The sequence below is a fragment of the Xiphophorus maculatus genome, chromosome 16 (assembly GCF_002775205.1).
Source record: "Xiphophorus maculatus strain JP 163 A chromosome 16, X_maculatus-5.0-male, whole genome shotgun sequence".
Taxonomy (NCBI): domain Eukaryota; kingdom Metazoa; phylum Chordata; class Actinopteri; order Cyprinodontiformes; family Poeciliidae; genus Xiphophorus; species Xiphophorus maculatus.
In genome coordinates this window covers 17,386,626-17,403,669 of record NC_036458.1, presented here as the reverse complement: position 1 = coordinate 17,403,669, position 17,044 = coordinate 17,386,626, and the positions used below count along the sequence as shown (strand labels likewise).

The 17,044-nt window shown below is 37.2% G+C and overlaps 1 protein-coding gene across 3 annotated transcripts in view; it reads right to left on the bottom strand.

The window, feature by feature from the left end:
• grin2a (glutamate ionotropic receptor NMDA type subunit 2A) overlaps window positions 1-17,044 on the bottom strand; it is a 165,092-nt gene that overhangs the window by 46,353 nt on the left and 101,695 nt on the right. For all 3 annotated transcript variants that reach the window (XM_023348694.1, XM_023348693.1, XM_014472551.2), the window contains 2 exons: window positions 8,325-8,491; window positions 6,611-7,039 (listed from right to left, as the gene is read on the bottom strand). In XM_023348694.1, the coding sequence (XP_023204462.1) occupies window positions 6,611-7,039; window positions 8,325-8,491 (596 nt within the window). The remainder of the gene's footprint in view (window positions 1-6,610; window positions 7,040-8,324; window positions 8,492-17,044) is intronic.

The window sequence follows — 17,044 nt, the reverse complement described above, 5'->3', positions numbered from 1 at the left end:
TGGAAGGAAGAATACAGTGCTAAACAAAAGTACTTGATTCTAAGGTGCCTATTTTGTCTGTTTAGAAATAATCTAGAAACATAGCATGCTGTGAGTGCACAGGTTTTTGTTTGAGCAACTTACTCAATAATTGAAAAATCTTCCTGTTAGAAAATGGTAAAAGAAAAAATCAAACCATCAAATTAATAGTCTGTCATGAAAATACATCAAGCTTTGAACTTCTAGAAATGAAAAAAATTAATTAATTAATTTACACCGAGCATTCTTTGAATTTAAGCTAATGTAACACTACTGTTGTATGCTTTTATTAAATATATAACAGAGTGGTTATGTAGGACTCCTTTTCTGGCAAAGGCCCACAGAACAGGTGGACCGACCGGGTGTTGCTAGGATACGGACACAGACTTAAGTGTGTTTGTTTCAAACTGACCCCCATCCAACCTGGACGAACATTTCTGCTCACACATAAACATAGACAACCATGTTCCACACCTCAACAGCACTCCATGTCGCCCCATTAGTTCTGCCACCTACACTGAAGTGATTGTCCAGTTTTTTTTTGTCTTGTTTTTTTTTTCATTGTTCAACCATCTTGGTATCTGTAACCTCCTTATTCTTCAGGAGGAAGGAAGAGGGTGCAGACGTGGGGAGACAGCAAAGATGGAGCACCCACAGGAATGAGAATGGGTTGGAAGATGAATGAGGCCGAGTAAAAGAGATGGAAAGAATGCATGGCAAGAGAGGAAGAGGACTATCCTTCAACAAGGCTGGGGTAAAAATATCCGCAGAGTTATTTCTTGCTCCTTTCTTCCAATTTTGGCGCATAAGTGATTGTAAAAAGTGAAGTGGCAGACGAGCAGATGGGGGTAATAATAGCAGAGTAAGCTTAGCATGAGACAGTAGACAGAAGAAGGCCAAAAAAATTCAGAATTTCTGCTTCCCCCCCCTCTCTTCTTGTAAAAACACTGCATGTGACAAACAATAATAACTTTATTAGGTGGACATGGTTTTTATATTTAAATATTTAATTTATTAGCAACACTTTTTTTCTACATTTCATTCAATTTCATCTCAACACTATATTGCTGAAATAGAATACGTTTGAATTGATTTCAAATCAGTTCAAACTAAACTGACTTCCTTTGGACTGTACTTACTTAAATACATGGTCATATTGAGTTGTATCCTGTAAAGTGCCTTGATATTATTTTCATGATGTCAGTTTATGAATTGAACTGACAATAAAAAACTCATTTCAAGTTGTGGTTTACATTATGATAAGAGCTTTGCATTTCATTTGAGTCAGCGCTCTTGAAGCGGGGGTTCTCTCTACAAGGATGATAAGATGATCTGCGCAAGGCAGCATGCATCAGAGATGGAGACATTTATCCTTGTTAAGACAAGAGGTAGTCAGAGCAATGATGTATACTGTCAGAGCACTTGAGATCTATGAAGCCGACGAACGCACACGCTATGCCTGTGTGAGAGGAACAAAAGAGAATCTATTCAAACATAAGATAATTCAAAAGCTTTTTTCCAAGTTTACAACGCCAATCGGCTGTGCAATCATAGATTGATGTCTATTTGAAAATGTATTAAAAGCATGTTTTTAGAGGAGTTTAATGACATATCCAGCTCACAAGATAAACAAAATACGCAATTTTGGTTCAATTAAAACGCTTTTGAGAAACCTTATGTTTTCGTTTGCAAAATCACAGAGAAGTTTCCACAAAACTGCATTAGTGGTTACAATTAGTATCACTTTCATGCTGTTCTTTACAAATTCTACTGATTTCCCACAGAAAGAGGCAGAGATACTAAAGGTTTTTTGGGGGGTTTTATGGCTTTTTCCAGTCGGAGCATTACATAATTGTGTCTTTGCCATATCTGTTTCTGTGCACTGCTGATCAGATGGCTGAAAGAAGGTTATCACACTCATCCCTTCCTTAACAAGAAAGACAAACTTGTCTGGAAAAATTCTGGATGCCAAAAAATCTTCAGTCATGACGTGGAAACTAATGGAGTCCCATACATCACTCCTATTATTGTGAACTAACGCTGTCTTAAACATTAGCTTTCGAGCTGTGAACCTCTCCCTGATGAAATATCAAGCTAATTGCAGCTGTTTACAAATCTACTGTTTCTCCATAAACAGCAGAAAGGCAAGTATGTACGATATTGTTTAGAAAAGTACTAAGTAATGTGCTTTATTTGTTAATTATTTGAACTAAATTTATTGTATTTTATTGTTGTAGTGAGAATTGCAGTACAAAATATTGGTCTATTTGCATTTCTTAAAAGCAATCACATCATGTTTTTTTATTTTTTATTATTCTTACTTTCTCCTGCCAGCTACAACATTTCACAAGGGACTGCCGAGAGACAACAACCCGTCTTCAAGGTGAGAAAGTGCAAAAAATAAACAGCGGTGTCAGAGCAGAGAGATATTCTCATACTTCTGACAAAGGTTAGTAGAGTCACCACCATGGAGTTTCTGTACCTGCTGTGTGTGTTATAAGAATTCAACAGAGACCCCTTTATTACAATGAATAAAATCGGCAGGTGTTGTTCTGTATTTCCCCTGTGAGCCTGCTCAGCAGGAAATTTGGCATAAAAAGTAAACAAGTGCTCTTTTTCTCCTCTTTTGTACCGCTGTTTTTTGTTTTAGATGAAACATACAGTTCATTTTATGTACATTTATTATTCACGATCACATTTACAGATGAAAAGGTAGATGCTGCCAATGTAACAATATAAACCCACATCTGTCTCAAGGTAGCTATTGTTTTCATTTTATAAAAGTATCACACTACATTGTATGACTGCAAATAGATCCTGTTTACAAAAACTGATTGTTTCATTACCTTTTTGTAAGTTTAGGTCCGTCTCAAGTGACAGCAACAGCTTTTGCATGGAGTGTATGCACGTGGGTGTCTGTGCTCGCTCAGTTCTAACCATCATACATCACAGCAAGAGACTGAAATTACCTGTCAGAACAAAGTACTACCACCACACCTTTTCCACGCACACACTCACACACTGGTAAATAAGTGCTGAAGCCTTTTAAGGCACACTGTTCAAAACGACAAGGTGAACAGAACACTGTAAATCTGCCACGAACGAACACTCTTAACAGGGGATATTTCTCTTGTTTCTAGAAATACACACCCCCCCACACACACACCTAGGAAGACGCACATACACATTTTATCTAGACCACAAGCTGTCACTTGTTGTGATTGGGTCCCTGGCAGGCTCTCTTAGTTGGTCATTTGTCTCATATTTTTTTATTAATTTTATTTTTTTTATTACTCTGCAAAACATATTCATCTTAGCTGTGTCACTTGTGGATTTATAGTCTCAGCTGTCAGTGAAAAGAGAGTGAGGTAAAACATGACTAAAAGCACAGGATGCTGAGGGCTTAACAAGTCAATGAGACAACTAATTTCTCTGTCATTTCAAATCCATATTGCCAATCAAAATGAGTTTAAAAAATAGTTAAGGTTAATGTCATTGTTAAATTTTTCTTTCGAACACATAGGACATTAAAATCCAAAATAGTATACACGCAGATTTAAAGATACAGGTTATCTGCGTACCTTTTTTGTGTGTAAGAGCGTGTGCTTAACTACGTCTCATTAACTCCCCTGACAGAAACTGACAGATCTAACAACCCACACTGGCCCATTGCCTCGACCTAGCATTGACCAATCATGTTTCTCATGTCCTGCCCTCAAAGCCCTATTGGCTGAACCCTCTCACCCACAGCATAACCATCTGTAGGCACTCATCACCTGGCTAACAACCTAAGGCAGCAGAGAATGTGGAACACAGAATCAGCTGACTCTGAATATTTGGCATTTTCCATCAGTGTATGTGGGTTTCCTGAGAAAACCGCTGATCTGTTAGCTTGGGACTGGTGATTATGAACCTACTGGGGTACCCATTATTACACATATTCTATAAAAATAAAAACTGTATTTATTATTAGCTCTCTACAATAATTTAGCGTACGATGAACATTGACATATTTAATATTTAAATATGAGATTTGCCACTACTAAAAAGTTGAATTATGAAGACAATGACAAGTCCCCCTCTGAATGACTCCAAAATATGAATCAGTCTGATTAGCCTAGTCGAAGTCAGGACTTAAATCCAAATGAGACAATGTGACATAAACTTAAACAGACCTCCAATGTGGCAGAATAGGATTTCTTCAAAAAAGCGTGGGCAAAAGTATATTGACAATGATGTTAAAGGCTGACTGACAGTTACTGCAGGTTCCTGACAGAACTTATTAGGTTTGGGAGACAAGTACATTTTGATATAATTTGTTTCCTTTATTAATTTATTGGTTATTGATGATAATTTGAACACTTCTTTTGCATTAATTTGAATAATTAATGTCTATAATCAAAATTTGTTTCGTAACCTGTAATATTTAAGCATGAAATAAAAATGAATCAAAAGATAAATATGTAAGTAGATTAATAATTTTTGCATACGTGCAACAGAAACGTAATGGAAAGGCATTTTTCACTGACGTAAAACAGTGTCTAAAACAGATGCTAGAAAACTTTCACTTTAACAGGATTGAAAACGCACATGACTGGCTTTGCTTGGTAAAACGATGAAAGTCCATTTGTCCTTATGTGCAACTTTGACTCCTCAGCATAATTTCCTCTGGTTTCAAATGTAAGATCCATTCCAGTGCTGAAAGAGAACCTTTCTGGTTTTGTTTTAGTTTAAAAAAAACATTTAAGCTTGCTTATTTATACGCATTAGTATTCATTTTTTACACATGACTGGGATGTAAACAGGTTGTGTCTCTTCCCCCGCTGCCAGATGGAAAACCAGACAGAGCTGGCAAAACCTGCAACATCTCCCACTGGCTGCTGGGGGTTGAGCACAAGGAGAGGGAAGCACAGACGAGGAAATGAGATATGCAGGAATTAATGAGAAGAAGAGCAGAAGGACTCATCAAGGAGCTCTTCAGATTGAGAGCACACTCATTTGTAGTGGCTTCCCACTGTTATCCCATCTCAGTTGCTCCTCTGCCTCACTCTTCACTAGCTAAATCACAAACTACCCTTCAAACTCCATTCACGTCTTTTTTATTATTCTCTCCTAAATTTAGATCCATTGGTCATATGCCTAACAGTGATTGCATATTTTCAGAAATGGCTCATTTATGTAATGTGACAAATGGACACATTTTAAAAAAACAGACAATAGAGCACAACAAACATTAAGGCAATATTCACTGTGATTTATCTTATATTAACTTAAGCAATTTTTCACTGAAGCATTTTGCATTAAGTAGCTCGGTTTGTTTTCTTCTAACAGGGAAATCATTGGCATTTTATTGGTAGAAGCTCTTGGATAATTTGCCATTTTCAGTTCCCATCTCTCCAAATCCTACTTCCATTTCATATTCATCAACATATACTGTATACATATATGCAGTGGTTATGCATATATGCATATATGCATAACCACTATGCACACTATGTGCATATATGCACATAGTGTAATATTTCTTGTAGTTAACAAGAAATATTAACTATTTATTGAAAGTTGTACATAAATAAGCATGAAGTGCTCACATCTCATGCACTGCCCATTCATTGTTTTCTACATCAGTTACATTAATTGCAGTTCTGCTTACGTGGGTAGATCTTATTCATCTTATTTAGATAAGATAAGATTTTCAGCTGTTTTATACCTGACAATAAATTATTGAAGTGAACGTATAAATAAAGGAAAAGTAGTACACATTAATATGAGAAGAAACATAAACTAAATGCTCTTCATATACAAATTTAGAATTAATAGTAAGTCAACAATCTGCTTTCTTTAGACAAACCCTGTGAATTCTAAAATATTTAACACTGTGTAACAAATTTCATTAGGATTGTCTAATTCAGTGATTCCCGATTGTGTTTTTCCAGACATATTTGAAACCCTCCCCCCAAAAAAACGTATGGATTTTTCAGTACAATTTAATAAAGACCAGCAAATTTTATCGTGGGAAATAAATAGGATAACCTCTCTTTTGCCTCTACTTCATTTGGCTAAAATTACATGTAAGCTTTGAAAATGAGGGGCTCTAGAAGTAGAGATTTTTCCTAAAATTGGTGGGTTGCTGGTTCAGACCCCCCGCTCCATCTATCTATCTCAGTCACAATGTCATAGTGTCACTGGGCAAGACACTTCACCTGCTTTGTCTGCTGGTGGAGGTCAGAGGTCAGAGGGCTGGTGGCACCAAATGAATGGCAGTCTGCCCCAGGGCATCTGTGGCCACAATGTAGCTTACTACCATCAGTGTGTGAATGTGTCATTAAATGGGTGAATGACCGAAGGAGTGGAAAGCACTGTGGAGTTCTCAGCTTTCACAAAGCATTACATAAGTGAATGTAATTTACCATTTACCAATGTCATGTCTGAAGAGACTAAACTGCCAAGATCTACTATGATCAATTCACAGTCTCATGTTTCAGATATCTTTAGTTGGGACTTGTTGCTGCACATAAACCAAATTAAATTGAGTCTACACAATATGTATTTACATTGTGAATGCCAAGAAAGCTCCATTAAAAATACTTACTTGTGTAGTGCGCTAGGCGGGAGCTTTGATGTCTTTTCCATCGGGCCATAACAGGATGTCTTGGCTTCTGGGATGTCACCGTACTCCACCAACATGGCTGCCGCGGCAGACGTTATGATCCCCAGTCCGTCACGAACGCGCGCCTCCAACGGGTAGTCCCAGTCGTCATACGACACTGAAATCATCCCCGATGGAAATGCTTCCGGTGTTATCTCGGGGTTCCCCGTCGTGAGCGACGGTACAATCCAGATGTAACCGAATCCAGTCAGGCCCAGAGAGCGAGCCTCCTCCAAAATGTACACCGCTTCATCTTTAGAGCAGTAAAGCAGGACCACTGGAGACTGGACCTTCTTCAGCATAATCTGAGACCGGCTGTCTTCCTCCACGGCATCCAGAGTGATGATATTCTGCAGGTCCCAGCCCACAAAACTAAGGCAATAAAGGGGACAAGAGCAAAATGTTAATATTTAGCTAATAGATGATTAACTTTGCTCAAGTGTTGGCTGGGGCAGCCATAATTACCCATTATAGTTGATATCACTGGTCATTGTGGCAAGAATTTTAATAGGTGCAAGGTGCTTATTGTCAGGGGAAATATATTAAGGCTAAATGGAATGTCAATATTAAAGTCTCTCCTTTAAAATGATTCTGAGTATGTTTTAGCCCATAGAGTAAAAGCAGTAGCTGAACACACTCGTTATGCAACTCTGAAAGGTTTGAAATAGTTATCACTGTGTCAATTACAGACAGCAGCCTGCTGATTAAACCCAACATTAAAAACCAATTATTGCCAACAACGTAGACATCATTTCTCTCAGTTGTTTAAAAAAAAACAAGGAGTCACCAATAGACGTATTATTGAAAAACATTTTTCACGGCATTAAAACAAAACAATTTAACATGCTATAAATGTTTTTATTTAAATGAGACAATAAATATTTGTTCCAACTGCTAAAAATGTGCTAGATGTATTTATAATGATGTCACTGTTAGCATACTTTTATTGTAATTTGGACATTTATACATAGAAATAAGTAGATGGTTAACAGTTTGCTGTTCTACTCTGTACAACAACTAATTTTTACTCACTTATTAGAGAGTCTAATACCTGTGATTTATGCAAAAGGTTTCTAAAAAAAACAATTTGTCTTTGCTCTTTTCTTTTTTCCATTGGATTGGAGTGGTGTTTCTCTTTCAGCCAGCTAATGGGCAGTGTGCAGAAACAGATGGGCAAAGGGATAGCTCTAAACTGTGGACATTACTGTAGAATCTCATTAAAAGTACTTCAAGCTGACAAAAAATGCAACTAACTATTTCAGTGGGCTTTCAAACATAGCTTCTGGAAACTCGAGTCAGTACATTTGACTAGAGTTTAGCCAAACCACTTAATTTTGTCACTGAAATTTTCACAGAATATATTCCCATTTTATCATTGTCTAATATTATGCAGCCCTACAAATGACCAGAAACAGTTAAAGTCCCCAAAATTATTATGTTTAATCTTATTTGATTCCAATACAAATATTTTTTTTTTAAAGAGGATGCACCAAACAGTTGCATTTACTGCCAGACTGGGAAATTATGACATCAAGTATCCCAGCACTCAACTATTCCCAAAATGTTGCACATATCGATCATGTTGGAATGGTTTAGATATGTTTCAAAAAAGTTTAGCATTGTGGTGAAGAAGTAAATATAAAGTTAATGAGCTTACCTGTTGTCCACTGTAGTTTTTAGGATGTTGATGAACTCTTGGTATCCAGGAAACTTTGACGTGACAATTGAGAACACATGCCAGTCATACTCTTCCATGATGTTCAGCATTAACAGAGCCTCCTGCTGGATGGAAGCACCGAACTGGAAAAATGTCGACTTCACATCCTGTCAATATGAGGGATGGTGAGGAAGAGAAAGGTGGGACAAAGAAGAGGGGGGTGGTTGATTAGTTTGAGTAATCAGTTGCATTTTGGTTTCATCTCCCAAATTAATCCACTAGGTTCATACTGCATCACAGAAACATCAATCAAACACAGAGCATTTAAAAGTTGGCACAAAATGGGTACACACACACTCTCCAGCTCCCTCAGCCATGCACATAAAAACACAAGCAGAGATTGAAAGTAATAAGCTTCCTGTGAAAGAAATATATGGACGAGGGGCTCCGAACAATTCAATTAAGACAAAATTGGATTGGTGCGGTACAGACGGGCTGCAGAACTCCAGGCCTTGTTCTGGGGAATGAGAGTTGTACTCACTAATATCCACTCCATTAAATCTGACTGAGAATCATTTGCCACTTAATTCAGCCAAACTCAGACATGAACTTGGACAGTGCAGAGAAGTACTATTACATGTGGGCAAATTGTTTCTGTTCATTTATGTAGCATTTAAAATTATGCCATTATGATGTAAAAGTAACTAAATTGAGTGGAATTAAGTAAAACATGCTAAGCAGGAAAGAAGGACTGACATCAGGACAAACAGACCTGTCAGTTTAATGAACGTTTTCCATTTTGATACTTGTACCACAACTAAGGCCATATGTGCAACTATAGCATAGCTCACAACATGGTTTTACACTAATTCTTATATATTGCTGTTCAAACTGTAATAAAGTTGAATTGTGTGTTGAAATGCCAAATCCTTAATGTTGCAAAAGTTAAGTCTGATCAATCACGAGGTGTCCTTTGAGCAAGCGCAACATAAACTGTGCTATGAACAAATGAAACACTGCTGTTTGTGAATTATGTTTTGTAATTAGATGCTTTTATTAGCATGATTTTTGTGAGTTATGGCTATTTGCATATTTAAAATCACAGTGAGTTCAAATATCTCACTGTGGACAGACAAAAAAAAAAAAAAAAACAACAAAAAAACATACTCCACAGTTCATGTCTGAAACATGTTCACAATTCTTTATTACTTATTTTTGTCTGTATTATCAACTGTATTATCTACAAATATTTGTTCAACTAACTCAAACACATTATATGTAAACATACTTCACAAAACTTCTATTAATGATTTTTTAAATCATCCATGCAGTGAAAAGAAAGGATTTTTAAATATAAACATACAATATACTGTGGAAACATTGATATATTTGCTTTGCACGTAAACTCTCCAGTGTGTTTATGGGAATATTTCTCCATCCTTTCAGATCAGGCACTGATTTCAGATGCAATTCCCTTTCTCACAAACACACTGTATTTTATTGCAAATGTAATGATTCAAGTGTGTGTCTGGGCTCTGAGGAAGCGCCTGCACACAAAGATTCTTCATCCTTCCTGACTTTGCTTTGCGTATAGGTGCGGAGTCAGGCTGGAACTGGAAGGCACCATCTCCAACGTTCCCATATTGCCAGCAGCTTGATATTGTCTGTAGTTTGAAATGTTAAAAATCTGTTTGTATGATTCAGCTTTAAAAGTCCATTTTACTGGGCTCTACGAGGCCTAGTCGAATCGTTCAAAAACAACATAATTCTACATCATTTTACACTTAACTCAACACAGTTGGGAAAGTGCTGTTCTGTTGGCAACCAAAACTAGTCCACCAGATTGGCAGAAGTAGAAGCTGTCTTTATGCTCTAAATTCCAATAGCATCATACCTTACTGCATTTGATGAAGATGTATTGTAGGGTTTGGATGCTGCTGGTATGCTATGCAATCCCATTGGAAGAAGCAGTGTATGTATTGATCTTGAGATAATCTGAAGAGCACACAGCAATTGAAGGTGCTGATGCCAGGGTTGCAGCTCCTCCTACTGGTGGCTTTTGACTACAGCAATTTCACTCAGCATTAGCTTAAGTTTATTTATTTATTTCAAACATAGTAAATAGTAAAAAAAAAAAAAAGTTAAAAAATAAAGTGGGAGTTTTAAAAATTTCCTCCTGACTACATACAAGCTATCCTGAATAGCCCACTTCAGCAAGTTGCTACAGGAAGTTAGTTATTGTAAAATCTCTAACCTTCAGTGTTGTTGATGACTTTGTTAATATTGCATATTAGTGGCGAGTTATATTTGTGATGCAAGATAGAAAGAGGATGAGCATAAACACTGCCCCATCTGGGAAAATTGTGTTCAAATGGGTATGTTGAACTGCCTTGACAACACAAGTAGTAATCCACTCTACTCTTAACATTTTAGGGTCTTAAAAGTTGTGAATAAAACTTTACTACGGTCTCTAAATTTCAAAAGTAAGACTTTGCATTGCTTATGCTAAACATCTGCAGGATTTAAAGCATCTTCAGTATTGCATATACATTTTTACAACAAGTTTAAGACTTGGTTACCCACAAAAACCAGACAATTACTGTGTATTAATGTGTTGTAAGGTTCACTTTATAAAAACCAAATGCTTTACCTCTACTTTCAGTAGAAAGTCATTCATTTTCAAAGTAGTCTTGGAACATAATATAACAAAAAAGAAGAAAATGTATGTCTCAGCTGGTTGGGACATACAACCAGCTGAGTATGTGCTATATATGATAGCAACACTTAAGATATAGTATTTGCATTTTACAGCAGCATTAATTCACATTAATTTCATATATGTGGTTTCACTGGGACAAATGATGGAAAAAGTTACGTCTGGAAGGAGCATTTGCTGAATGGTTATCCTTATATCTAATTCCTACTGATATTTTAAAACATAATATGCATGTGCGTACAAGAGATGAAGTATATTTTTCTAAATGTGCATGTCTTTGTTTGCTACACTGCTGTATTTAGTCATTCTTTGCTACAGTTATGAGCTGAGTTTCTTTCCCCGTCTTGATAGCTTCTTGGTGAGATGGGATTCCATCGTTGCCTGCATTTGTCACCGGGAGAAAATAAGCAAACAGATTCCCATTTCATTCCCTCTACTGTAGATAAAGATCCTTGAGTGTTCTTTAATGATATTGTATCTGTATGTGAGATTTCCTCAGTCTCCGCTCAGGCTCAAATGCTCTTTGGAGAATTTGTCGGTCTGTCGCTTTTGTGCATTTGTTTGTTTGCGTGTGAGTGTGTGTGGTAGAAGCTGAAACAAGGGATGGCTGAGCATGGTGGAAAAGGAGGGAGGTCATGGTGTAAGACTTGTCAGTCCCTGTGTTCATCATTGCAGCAGAAGAAACTCCCACACTGAGCTGCAATATACAGAGAGAGTTGTCCACATGGCCGGTCACGGAATATACAGAAGGAGGTCAAAGTTTTCTGCCTTACTATCTATTGATCTACATGTGTTTGATTGTCTCCTTATATTTTATGCTTTTTGACACATGTAGAACAGTTTGATTCTACTGTTTATGCAGTGTTGGTTTAATAATGTTCTAATAAAGACTGTGAATAAAAAGAAGATTTTAAAGCACACACAGGTGACGCAGAGGTACACTGTAATGCAGAGGCAGTGTAAACACTCTCATATACTATAATGGGTGCGTAATTACTGCAGTAATTTGCAGAGCGGAGATGCAAGCAATGTGAATTGGGGGTTAGAAATCTATATGTGGTAAGGATGACTTTCTGAAGTTAAAACAGAAAAGAAAGGTGTGAATGTGTTGTGGTTGGTCTAAGTGTTTTAGAAACTGATGATTTACTGAAATTTTGGTGCACGGGCACGGCCATCTTTCAGGTTTACAAAGTATGGCACTAAAAGGCAAAACACCCAGTCAGAGGCAGTTGTGTGGATGAAAAGATCTAATTTATGTCAAGGGTCAGAAAATAAAGAGCAGACGAGTTCAAGATTATGGAAGGGAACAGTTGATGGAGTATGCAGAATAATTTCTCTAAAACCTCAACGTATCAAAAGGTTGTAGTATGCCGGCTACAGCAGCAGAAGAACACACAAGGGACCACTCCAGTCAGCTAAGTCAAGGAAATTAAGAGTACAGTTCACCATGGCTTACCAAAATTGGACAATAATGGCTCGGAAAAATATTGCCTGGTCCCAGGAGTCTCAATTTTAATTGCAACATTTAAACAGTAGGGTTAGAATTTATAGTGAAACAAAAGGAAAGCATGGATCCATCCTGGCTTGGATCATCACTTCAGACTGGTTGTGGCAGTGGTGCCATCGTGTGACGGATATTTCCGTCGCCCATTTAGGCCCAGTTAGTACCACTTGAGCATACTTTCCAGCAAGATAATCCACCATGCTACACATACATTATGTCAAACTAGTTTAAGCATTGTCGCATTTGATCAAATGGTGTCCAACGGGATGTGGACTCTAGCTGGAGATTTGGTGATCAGGAGGTGCAAAATCTGCAACAACTGCATGATGTTATCACATAAATATAGACTAAAGTCTTTGAGAAATTCTTGCAATTGCATATGTTGCACAAAAAATAAAATACTTCTGAAGAGATGAGGAGACAGGGGAATGTAATCTGGTACTAGTGAGGTGCGCTTAGAGTGTCGGGTGTGTTTAAAATAGAGAAATAATTAAAGAGGGGGTGCACTTGCAAGTGAAATATTCACAGACATGCAAACAGGGCACACCGGCAGAAGATACTTTAGTAAACGAAGTGTAATAAAAGACCGAAGGAGTGACTTGAGCGTTTTATTGTTCCTAATTGGGATAGCTCACAATCCGTGACATCGAAAAACAGTCAATCATTGCCTCTCATTTTACCCTTGTCAAGTGTGACATGTCTGTTTTCCACTCACTTTTAGTAACCGGGATTCACACACAAAGACACAAACCCACACACAGACACCCCATCACTTACGCCCTGTCAAACACGTTCCCCATTCTGTTTTCCCACTTTTAAACTTCACACACTGTTGCAGAATCTCAGGCACACCCAGAGCGACTCCCATACAAACACACACCTACCCCACAAGGCAGGACACGGAGTCTACACCGAGATTGAGACGAGTTAAAAATAGCAGTCCTCATATCCTCTGGTGCTGATAGCATCATGCACTGCCTGGTCCGTTCACACGCACATATACTCAAAACACACACCAGGTCTAATCACAGAAGCAAACACACAGATGAGGCTGTGAAGAATTGAGCATTCAGTTTGGGTGGGGTAAAAAAAAAATAAAGCTAATATAACAAACGTCTAAATATTTGTTCCATCAACATCCTTCTATTGCTTCTACATGTCGCGGGTGCTCTTATATTTGCTGGCTTTAGCAGCTCTGTTGTGGTAAAATAAGGAAAAAGTGGGGAAAAAAAAAAAAAAAATCTTCAGTGGCCAATTGCTAAATATAAACAGACAGGCCTAAAAATAGCCAGAGCAAAACAAAAGAGTAGGACATATCAGTGGAAACCAACTGAAATGCCAAGTCAACAGCACTCCTTATTCAATCCATGAAAGCTACAGCGAAGCTAATGTTACATAATGTTGGGATCACAATACATATTTCAAATCTTGCTTTGATTTATAGCAGATTCTTTCTTTGTTTTGATAGACATATCAAAAATATTTAATATATCACATTACAACATTGTTGTTTATGCAAACATGTTGCAATCTAAAAAAAACCCTGAAGATTCTGTTGCTGTATGTAATTATTTACTTACATAAAATGCATTATGTATGTTAACACAGCTTCTCATGATACATCATAAATTAGAAATTACATTGTCACTCCAGCTAAATCATTTAATGTTTTTTGTGCACTTAATAAGGGAATTGTGTGAACAGATATTCAGATACATCAGGCTGACATAATCAAAATAGTATCTGCTTTCCAACATCAGCTATTGCCATATGAGATGGCCTTTTCTATTTTATTATATTCAGTTTATACACCATTAATGCACAATCAATGCCTTCTTAAGGTCCTTTACAAAACAAGTACATCCAAGTTACTTACAAAAATGCAATTGAATTTAATCCAAGCATTTTCGGAAAGAGATTCAAAGTCAATTTTACATAGTCCCAGTTATATGGCAACGTAGTCAAGTTTAGCTGAAAAGGAAACCCAGCCGATGACTCTTCTTCTTCAAGCAGTATGTAGAGTATGTAGAGAGAGTGGATGATTAACTTACTTTCAATTCAAAGAAAATGAAGTTATTGTTAGAAATAATGGCAACAGTAGCCCTTAGTTGCTTCATGTAGGAGAAAATAAATCGAAACAGACCCTGTTCAAGCCAGTTCTAAACTGCAGGAACCAGGGTTTGGTTTTCCCACATAGTCATACTGTTTTATGCCAAAGCCTACTGAAAAGCTGAGGCTTACTCTGACAGGAGCAAATGGGTCAAGTTAAAATAACATGAGGGTTTGCAAACTTCACATAATACTCATGCTGGTAGGACACACGATGCTTTTTCTTACATGCCTTACAGATTCCGCCAGATGGTTATTATAGAGACTTGGTAAAAGGTTGTCCCCCATTTTGCAGTTTTTAAGCAGTGAATTTTGCTTTTGTTTGAACTACCCACACCCTCCTCCTCACTCCATGTGGTATCAAGATAAATATGGATCCCCGTCCAGTCTAGTAGCAAAGACAATGGCGTCATAATGGTACCCAAAGAAAACAGAAAGTCACATAACTATTTTTGGAGATCTTACAATCTCTGATCTCTGCTTTTTGCTGCTTTCTACAAAATGGAAATAAATAAAAATAATAAATAAATAAAAGAAAAGAAAAATTGCATAAATATTCACTCCCTTCAAGTCAGCATGTAGAAGATCCTCTTTCCAGCTAAAGCTATTTCTGTGTAGATTTACCTGGATGCTTCAGATTGTTGTCTTGCTTGAAAGGAAATTTTCTGCAAAGGTGTGTATGGAAACACTTGAGACACACTCACTGCACTCTGGTGATTTACATTCCACTCACTGTGAGACTGCTAGCACCACTTGGCTTGACCTCTGTTGAGTTAGGTCAGTCACTTTAAAGGGGGTGAATATTTATGCAATCGCTTATTTCATGTTACATATTTTTTACTTAATTATTATTTTGTAGGAATCAGTTTTCATTTTGACATTAAATGGTTTGTGGTATTTTCTAAATCAAAATTAACATTCTGTTCATGATTACTTATAGCAGCAATCAAAAGGATAAAACATCCAAAGGGGTGAATACTTTTTATAGGCACTGAATGTTGATAACATGTGTTTTTTAATTACACTGAACTGAAAAGCCATTGTCGTAAAATGAAACTATGCTGATAGTATTGTGAAGACCATGAGATCGGAGCAGTTTTATTAAAAGGGCTGGATAAACCAGCACAAAAATTAAGCATATTGGTATTTTTTATGTGGTGGAAAATGAAAAAAAAAAAACAAAAAAAAACATTACACTAACTACATTGGTGAAATCACGTCTTTTACTTACTCTGAATTTCTTCAGCGAACGCCTTATGAGCCTTCTAAATCGTACTTAGCTTTTTCTAAATTACAGAGTATGAGAGCAATAAGCAGATCTCACAACTTCACTGTAATAAAGAATAAGTACTTTAAAAGCGTGCTTTCATGTAAAGCACGGCATATATCCTCTGTTTGTGTTGGATAATAATTGCAGAGAGCAAAAGCCCTGAGCTACAGAGAGGCAAACACACACAGTGACACTCAAAGAGATAATTAAGCAAGGCTCTATTTGACGTCACAGATGGAATATTTTTGGCGTAGAAGCAGTCCATTATAGCAGATAACAGACATGGGGAGAGGAAAAGACTTATTCAAAGTTTATCATGCCGGGGCAATGAATGTGTGCATGTGTATAGAGTGTGTGTTTGTTATTTCTATCGTTTCATTGAGAGGACTTTTTAACAAGCAGTCAAGTCCCCACGGGAAACTCTGACAACAAAAAAAAAGTTATCTCCTGCTCTTTCTCTTCCTTTTTCTATCTTTGTCTCTTTGGATTTGCCTTCTTTTCTCAGTTACGCTATTCTCTAATAAGTCCAATGGTTTACATATGTACGTGTAGTTTGACTGACTCCCTTTCCAGGGTCTATTCTTCCCAACTTGCCTCAACCAACCCACTGTCTATATTTCTAATGGAGGGTGGGAAAAGTTAAACTCCACAAGTTTTTTACTCTGCGCGTTGTCCGCCAGGATCACTGACCCCGTCTGTACTAATACAAATTTTGTGTGTGTGTGTGTGTGGTTTTGGAAACTAAAGCCACAGGCAGCTTCTCTGCTGTCCGACCGTGATATTTGCCAAGCTCCTCCTGAGCGTTGCGCTAAGAACACAGGAGTGCTCTTGCAATTTGTTTTGCAATACAAAAACAAATTGACTCTCTTGTCTCAATTATACATATTTTTGCTATCTGGCATCCAAAGCAGGAAAACCTATGTGAATGAAAGGAGCTTTGTTGAAATTTGGTCATGTGGAAATGCATTTTATCCCATAAAAAAGAGGAAGAGAGCTGCAACTATTATGAATAATACATGCGATAGATGTAAAATGTTAAAATGCTTTTCTTTCCTGAGGAATATAAATAAATCTCATGTCTTAAGAATAATTTAGGTAGTGAACTATCAATATGAGCTGAA